General features: G+C 35.7%; 2 protein-coding genes across 2 annotated transcripts; one reads left to right on the forward strand and one right to left on the reverse strand.

Moving 5' to 3' along the window:
• The first annotated feature begins 935 nt into the window (after positions 1 to 935).
• LOC139859711 (uncharacterized) lies at positions 936 to 2,605 on the forward strand. Its single transcript, XM_071848489.1, has 3 exons — positions 936 to 1,715; positions 1,821 to 1,992; positions 2,145 to 2,605. Exons 1-3 carry the CDS (start codon positions 936 to 938, stop codon positions 2,603 to 2,605), a joined length of 1,413 nt encoding a protein of 470 aa, XP_071704590.1.
• A 1,926-nt stretch (positions 2,606 to 4,531) lies between these two features.
• On the reverse strand, positions 4,532 to 7,951 carry LOC139859712 (uncharacterized). The gene is made up of 4 exons (XM_071848490.1): positions 7,117 to 7,951; positions 5,721 to 7,001; positions 5,146 to 5,298; positions 4,532 to 4,980 (listed from the first exon to the last, which is right to left on the reverse strand). The coding sequence occupies exons 1-4, from the start codon at positions 7,949 to 7,951 to the stop codon at positions 4,532 to 4,534; spliced, it is 2,718 nt and encodes a 905-aa protein (XP_071704591.1).
• Between the last annotated feature and the right edge of the window lie 1,016 nt (positions 7,952 to 8,967).

Raw genomic sequence — 8,967 nt, forward strand, 5'->3', positions numbered from 1 at the left:
ACTCATGTTTCTGTTCGTTTTCATCATCATGTAACATTTCTCGTCAAGCTTGATCTTTAACTTCATCGACACCGAATTTTTCAAAAATGCAATCTAAATGAATTGAGTTATGATATTAATTACAACATCTCCTAGAAGCAGCGACTAGAAGATTTTTGTTAACGATTTGTGTCAAAGACAACAATCAACAACAGAGTGAATGATGAACATTTAGCATATAGTATTAACAGCAAGTGAACTGTGATTTTTCGATTGGTCATGTTTTTGATGAGGATTCCTTCATGAAACTTGTTGCCAATCCTTCGAGTAACACTCGAGAATCATTAGTAACACATGACTGTTTAACGGAAAAAATTAAGAACGTAGCATGTATAACAAATACCTTATTTATCAGATTAACAAGTTAAGTTTGTTTGCATTAACACACTTTTTATGTTAAATAGTCTACAATAGTATTTTTCTGGTTATATAACATACATTGGAATAAAAATAAAAGTATATGACTATTGAGTACCTTAAACTCTAAAATATATCACAAATATGTAGTTTTTAAAATATAATATGATATAATTTTTAGTTATTAATCAAAAGTATCAACATACATAGTGTTGCATTACACTAACAATTAACAAAAAGCTTGAAACGGGGTGAAACAAGGTCATGAATATGAAATGATACAAGAACAGTTAGGTCTCAGCTTCATGCTAATCATGCAATCACACTTTTTCATGAGAACAAGTCCCAAATGTAACAAATCTCAATGTTAATAAACTTGGTGCACCATACAATTAGTTAATGCCAATTTCATCAAACCTCAAATTTCATTTCATGCCAACCACAAATTCAAAAACTTGTTACACAAAAGTATGAGCTCTAGCTATAAGTAACACTCAAAACAATTACCAATTAACTATTTTCTCTCAAACAAAGAAGAAATGAGTGAAGCGACAAAAAAAACTGATAGCATCACAAGACTGCTAGGTGGCACTGAGCAAAATTGGTGCAAAGTAACATCAAGTGGCACAGGGATAGCTGTAATGGCACTTCAAGCCTCTAAACACCTAAATATCACACATCTTAAAGAAGTTCTTCACAAAATTCAAAATAATCATCCTATACTTACTTCAATGCTACTCAAAAACATTTCAACAGGCTCAAACTCTTTCATTATCAACCCTCCAATCCCTCACCTTCATCTCAACGTCATTAACCAATCAAAAACATCCGAACTCCTCACCACTCTCGTGACTCGCGGTCCCAACCCACCCCTCTCTCCATTACACATGATCTTCGAGCATGAGCTCAATATCAACGAGTGGACAAGTGTTGGTAGCCGTTCGTTGAGCATGGGAGGGTTTTACTTAATGTATGCTACCTTGTACACGTTGGCAGACGAGAAATGGATCTTGGCAATGCGTTTGCATACGGCGATTTGTGACCGATTAACGGGTGTTTCGTTACTTAGGGAGTTGAGAGAAGTGATTGGAAAAAATGGGGCAGAAGGGCATAAAGAAGGGTATCATATGGCGATTGAGGATCTTATTCCTATCGGGAAGGCTAAGAAGACGATGTGGGAACATGGGAAGGATATGGTAACATACTCGTTTAATACGTTTAGGCTCTCGAAATTGAAGTTTAAAAATGTGAAAGGGCCTTTTAATTCAGAAGTTGTGAGATTCAAAATGAGTTCAAGAGATACTCAACTGCTGTTAGCTGTAAGTTATAACTTCTTAGTTTACTTCAACCGAATTTCAATTCAAAAAGTTTGGTTATCATAGTATATATTGTTATTGAACTTATATGATTCGACTGATACGTAGGGTTGCAAGTCGAGAGGAATCAAGTTTTGTGGAGTAATGGTCGCTGCGATTCTACTTGCAGTCTACTCCTCTAAGCGCCGCTCGAGTAGAAACAACCGCAAAAAATATGGAGTGGTGTTTTTAAACGATTGTCGCTCAGATCTTGATCCACCTCTCTCTCCCTATAATCTTGGTAAGTTCCTAATTTTTTTTTTTAGGTAAGCATGTTAACGTGCATAAAAATGTTGTACATAACAGTAATGTATTGACTGATACTTTTGTAACATGACTCATTTGTACGCCTTGCGGGATATTACTAATATGACTCATTTGTACGCCTTGCAGGATTTTACCAGTCGGCCATCAACACGATTCAAGAAGTGAAAAGCGGTGAAAACTTATGGGACGTGGCAACAAGAAGCTACACGTCCTTTGCAAGCTCTAAGAACAACAACAAACATTTCACAGATATTGCGGACTTAAACTATCTCATGTCCAAGGCAGTTGATAACCCAAGTTTGACACCAAAGTCTTCCTTGCGAAGCGCATTGGTAACTGTCTTCGAAGATACAATCATCGAGAATGTTAGTGAGTTGCAACAAGATCTTTTACTAGATGACTTTATTGGGTGTGCCTCGATTCATGGAATAGGCCCATCGATCGCTGTTTTTGATACGATTGTGGATGGAAAATTGGATTGTCTTTTTGTTTATCCTTCACCACTTCATTCCAGGGAGCAGATAGAAGGATTGATTGCTCATATACAAAGTAGTCTTGTTGAGGCTACTAAAATGGAGGAAATTTAAACCTTGTATCGTATAGGGTTATTGCATAATTTGTCACATAATTTGCTATCTTTTAATTTTGATAACTGTTTTTATCCAATATAATTACACGGTATATTTGTTGGTATATTTTAACCTCAAGCCGTGGGAGTTTCCTCCTGAGGAGCGGTAGGGGATTGTAATGTTCCTCTCAGGAAATAATTGGGTCGGTGGTTTAAATATCACGTTCGAACTCCATCAAACTTCTAACCACCTTTAAAAAATTATTGGTATATTTTGGTTTATATATACACGTAAAAACAGAACATTGAAATCTATTGTATAGTTTTTTTTTCGGTAAAGGAGGGCAGTACCTCGAACATAATTGAACGCTGAAATATGAAACATGATAGAGGATAGTTCTTGTGAAGGGTGTTTTTATCAAATTTTGAATTTTGTTATTTGTTCGGATTTAACCAAAATCATGGTTGCAAAAGGCGGTTGCGGAGGTTTGGTGATTAGTCCGTCCCCTTTCGTCTAAAAACTTCTAATTGAACGGTCAACGCTAAAAGTCAGGTCAAAGTCGAAAAAATTGAGTTGACTTTTTGTCTGACTTTGTTCTAGTGTAAACGAAAATTTCAAGCCTATTAAAATTCGTTTAGAGAAACACCAACTTACATAGTACTCCGTATTTCCTTAAAGATAAATTAATAATTACATTATAAATAAAAAAACATTAAAAATCCTATATATTATTTGAACTAACACCTCATCATTTTATTTGTGAATCATTTATTTTTTAAATATTTGGTTTTAAAAAATCTATGTTTGTAATATTTATTTAATATATTTACTTAAATGTCAACATTGGTCAATGTGTATCGACCCCGTCTCGACCGATTCAACCTTTCAAGCACCTGATCGACTCATCTCCGTCTCGCATCTTTTCCAACATTGACCGAAATCGAACTGAAGTTAAATTCGATTTTCGTTTCGATTGCATATCGATTAGGACATATGAATTTGTTTTTTGATTTAATTCTAAATAATACCTTTAAAACTATAAACCGATGAAACGATAAATCGAACTAATTAAGTTGAGATTAAAATGGTCATTATGGAGGTTTTGAAGAGCTTTATAAAAAGTGATGCTTTTTAGTTCCCCTTTGTTTGATTCAAATCGAGTAAAGATTAAAGATTATGGTCGGGGGTGAGGGGGGGTGATTCAAAATCTTTATTTGGCTCGTTTTTGGGTGATATAAGCGTTACAGGGGAGTCAGTTTTACAGAATACCGATGTGTATTCATGTGGAAAATGTGATGCAAGTCCTCTTGTGCAAAGTTTAGGCATAATTTACAACTTCATTAGCATCGTGATGATTTTTGTGGCATTTTTACTCGCGTTGATGAAACGTACATAATTTTTTTTTAAAAGTTACTGATCAGATGCGGCACATCTAAGCCAATGCGGGGGATCTGTCCTAAATGCGGCGCATCCGGATCGAGTGATAATATCAACATTCATCACGACGGTTTCAGATGCAACACATCTGTTAGATGTGGCACGTCTTGCCCATATCACCTTAGTTTTTCACTCTTAAACAAGTTTTGACCATTTTGACACCAATATTCTTTCAACAGCAGATATAAATTATTAAGATGACTAATATCATTCCACACATCCAACCAAGCAAGCGTGTCATGACCATATCCGAGTTGGTGAAAAAAATGTTTGTGAATCACATTATGCGTAAGTAATATCTTTCTCCAACTCCAACTAGCATTCGGCTTAACGGAAACATCCCAAAAAAGATATATTATGTAAATGATACGCATGTATTCATTTTACCCACAAGGATTCCTTGTGATTTAAAATACGCCAAACGTGGGAAGTCATAAGAGCAATATTCCAATATTTCAACCTTTTAATTCCTAAACCACCTTGGTCTTTAGGAAGACACAAATCATCTCATTTCACTTTCGCCTTTCCTCTTTTCAACTCTCCTTGACACCATAAAAAATCTCGTAAAATTTTCTCAATATCTTTAATAATTGCATCCGGCAAGATAAATACCGATGACCAATAAACTTGCATCTTGGTTAGAACGGATAAAATAAGTTGGACTCTACCAGCAAAAGAGAGAAATTTATTTTTCCAATCCTCTACCTTTTTCTTGACTCTATCAACCAGAATTTTACAATCCTGATATAAAAGGCGAGATGAAACTAACGGAACTCCCAAGTACCGAACATGCAATGTACCTTCGTCAAATGGAAGAATATGGATAATTTGCGCTTTCAAACCCATGAGAACATTTGCGAAGAACGCCGTACTCTTTGGAAGACTTGGAGTTAAACCTGAGCACGCCTTAAATTCATCCAACGCATCTTTTATGACTTTTACCGAATCCACATCAGCTTAAGAGAATAAAAATAGATCGTCTGCAAAGCATAAATTGATAATTTTCAACTTTTCACATTTTGGATGATACTTAAAATAATGCAATTGCGTTGCCCTCCAAGTCAACATCAATGAAAGTACTTCCATAACAAGAGTGAACAAATATGGAGACATTGAGTCACCTTGACGAAGCCCTCTTTTTCCTTGAAAATAACCATGCATCTCTCCATTGATGTTAATAGAAAAAGTAGTAGAAGTGACACACCGTATAATCCATTTAATCATCAGATTAGGAAAACCAAAACCCTTAAGAGTCGACCTCAAGAAATTCCAATCTACGGTGTCATAAGCTTTTTGAATATCAACTTTAAACACGCATCTCTGGACACCCCGATCCAAATGATAATTTTTCATAATTTCTCGAGTTAAGAGAATATTATCCGCAATCCTTCTCCCTGGAATGAATGGCGACTGATTTAAACTAAAATGCCGACTGATTTAAATTAAGTACATCTTCAAGGCTTGATTTAATAAGATTCGTTATAATTTTAGTAATACACTTGTAAATAACATTGCAGCATGATATCGGTCTGAATTCTGAAACCTTCAAAGGAGTTTAAATCTTTGGAAGAAGAGCAATAACGGTGTGGTTAATTTCTTTCAATAATCTACCGTTATGAAAGAAATCTTTTATAGCAGTAGTAACATCTTCTCCTATAACATCCCATGCTTTCTTGAAAAAAAAATGAAGAAAAACCATCCGAACCCGGAGATTTATTATCTCCAATACTAAATATTGCCGCTTTAATCTCCAAGTCAGAAACTTCACTAATCATTGCGCTAGCTTTCTCCACTTTAATCTTCTTTGTGAATAAATAATTTGGCTCCATAATATTATCACAAATGTTATCTGTTCCAAGGAAATTAGCAAAGTGAGAAACAATTATATTTGGAACTTGAGTACCTTCTACCATGTTTCTATGTATGTCTTCAATAGCCTGAATTCGGCTTCGATGAGTTTTTCCACGCACCACTTTGTGAAAGTAGCTAGAATTGCTATCACCCAACCACAACCATTCCACCTTAGGTTTTTGCTTAAAAAAACACTCTTCTTCCAAAACGGCAGTACTAAATTTTCGCAAAATATCACCTTCACGAGCATGCGCTTCAAAAGAGAGGGGATTTTCATCCAAATGTTTCTGAGACAATTCCAATTCTTTTCGAAGATCAACAACATTTTTATGAATGTTCCCCTTTAACCACATTAATTTTCTCATGGGTTTTTTCAACATGCGCAAGCGTTTAACAACCTTAAACATCATATACCCGTCCACATTAGCATTCCAACATTCTTGAACCGAACTTTTGAAATCCGGATGCTCTCCAATATAATTGCTAAATTTAAACGGCTTTGGTTTCACTTCAACAGCAAGCGAAATTTCAAGAACAGTTGGGCAATGATCTGATATTCGGTACGCTTGAAAGATTACGTATGAATCTATAAAACTATCAATAAATGCATCATTTGCCATTACTCTATCCAAATTCTTTAAAATGCCTGTGTTCGAATCAGGCCTTTGGTTCCAAGTAAATCGAAAACCAGAATGATTTACATCACTCATGTTAATAGCATCAACACACTCTTTAAATTCTCTCATAGAAATGGGTGTCCTAGAAGACCCCATCAACGACTCCTCAATACTGAGCGAAGCATTAAAATCTCCCATCATTACCCATGGCTTATTACCCACAAACGTTTTATGCATATTTAGTTCCCGCCAAAGCGGACGTCTCTTAATGTATTTATTTGCTGCATATATAAAAGAGACAAAAAACATGCTATCATCCACACACGACTTTGCCTGACAATGGATCGCTTGATCCGAAACTACAAGAACCATAAGTTGAATAATAGATGGATTCCAACCAATAATAATACAGGTCCCATGTATGCATACACTCCCATTAGACGTCCAGTACCAAGTAGGAAACACAGATCTACAAATACGACTTAACTTGTCAATAGCCACATGTGATTCTAAAATAGCACAAATACTTAGTTTATTACTAGTCACCACATTTTGAACCTCGTTTTGCTTTGGGAGCCGGTTCAATCCCCGAATATTCCACGATGCTATGTTAATCATTAATACCGTCCAGACAGGGAGTGCATGCCCCCTCAGAAGTTTTAGCCGCCATGAACTTGGCTGTTTCATCAACACACGGTTCCACATCATTATTACAAGGGTCCACATCTTTCAGACTATCATCGTTATTATGTTGTTTATTTAATTCACCCTCATCATTACACATATTAAAAGTATCAAAAGGATTTACTATAACATATGAGTCTTTAACTCCACTGGTACTAGCGACATTAGTATCGACTTTTTTATTGTTACCAATATTGGTCTTGGGCCTGTAAACAAACTTGGGCTTCTGTTTCCCAACTATCATCCAATTTTTGTTCCCAACAGCTCGAGTACCATCTGTTTTAGTAGCATTAATTTTAACCTGTTTAAAGCCATCACTTGTTGCAATAACAGTGCTAGCATCAACCTTTATAATCTTCGGACATTCAGCGTCATTATGGCCAAAAAATTTGCAACAAGAGCATCTCGGGGGACGCCACACTTTTATTTCTTCGATGGTTTTCTTCCCATCCAATAAGTTAGGCGTGGCCACCTTCAAAGTTTCACGTAACTCACACTCCGTTGAAACTCCAATCATAGCTCTAGCGAAGTTAGGTCTCCCCCATGCCTCAAGACACATGGTAGAAGTGTATGAATCTAACAACAAAGGTTTCCCTAGTTTATATGAAATGAGAGTTAATCCTGTTTCAGTAAACCCTGCTAATGGAACATCATATTTCACCCAAATCGGCACTTTATACAAATCTTCCTTTGTAAGAGAAATAGTCGGAGTCCATTTGTTTAGAATAATTGGTACCGTTCGAATCATCCACGGACCACTTTCCATAACACCCATTAATCCTTGTTCAGAAGAAAACTTGAAAAAATAGAAGCCCTTAACATTCATGTAACAATCCAACCCAATATCCAGCCGAAACAGTAAACAAAATTTTTTTTTTTATTTCAGCACAGGTGCGCGGTGCGCAGAAGCCTCATCAGCTACTGTTCGGTTTTTCAATTTTTCAAATAAAGATCACCCACTTCCCGACATATTTAGATGAAACGCTTTTCACAACATGTTATAATATGAAAAACTCACACGATTCAATAATAAAATAAGTTTTACGAAACGGGGTCCACATCGACCCGAATTACGAGTTTCATACAAAACATGAGTTTTGACCACATTAGTTTAAATTCCAAACGACACTATGAGCATGGTGTTTGGGGGTTAAACTACCCAAATCTCGGTCAAACACCAAAAGCTATCACATCCAAAAGAGTCCCCTATCAAAACAAAGCGGGATCACTAATCCAAACGCACGCTCTTACCCTTGTCCACGCCAGAGCCTATAAAAAGGTAAACAACGAGAGGGTAAGCTAAAGTGAAAGGAACCGTTCATATACATTATAAACAATTCACAATAGTTGATTACATCGCGAGGTATTTGACCTCTATATGATACATTTTACAAACATTGCATTCGTTTTTAAAAGACAAACTTTCTTTACATCAAAAATTGACGGCATGCATACCATTTCATATTACATCTAACTATAATTGAATTAATATTAATCTTGATGAACTCAATGACTCGAATGTAACGTCTTTCAAAGTATGTCATGAATGACTCCAAGTAATATCCTTAAAATGAGCTAATGCACAGCGGAAGATTTATTTAATACCTGAGAATAAACATGCTTTAAAGTATCAACCAAAAGGTTGGTGAGTTCATTAGTTTATCATAATCAATCATTTCTGTAATAGTAATAGACCACAAGATTTCAGTTTCCATAAATATCCGTACACTCGCAAGTGTATAAAAGTATTCTATAAGTTGTTGAGCGCTTCGGTAACCATACTTAACAATT

Source organism: Rutidosis leptorrhynchoides, chromosome 7 (genome assembly GCF_046630445.1).
Source record: "Rutidosis leptorrhynchoides isolate AG116_Rl617_1_P2 chromosome 7, CSIRO_AGI_Rlap_v1, whole genome shotgun sequence".
NCBI lineage: Eukaryota > Viridiplantae > Streptophyta > Magnoliopsida > Asterales > Asteraceae > Rutidosis > Rutidosis leptorrhynchoides.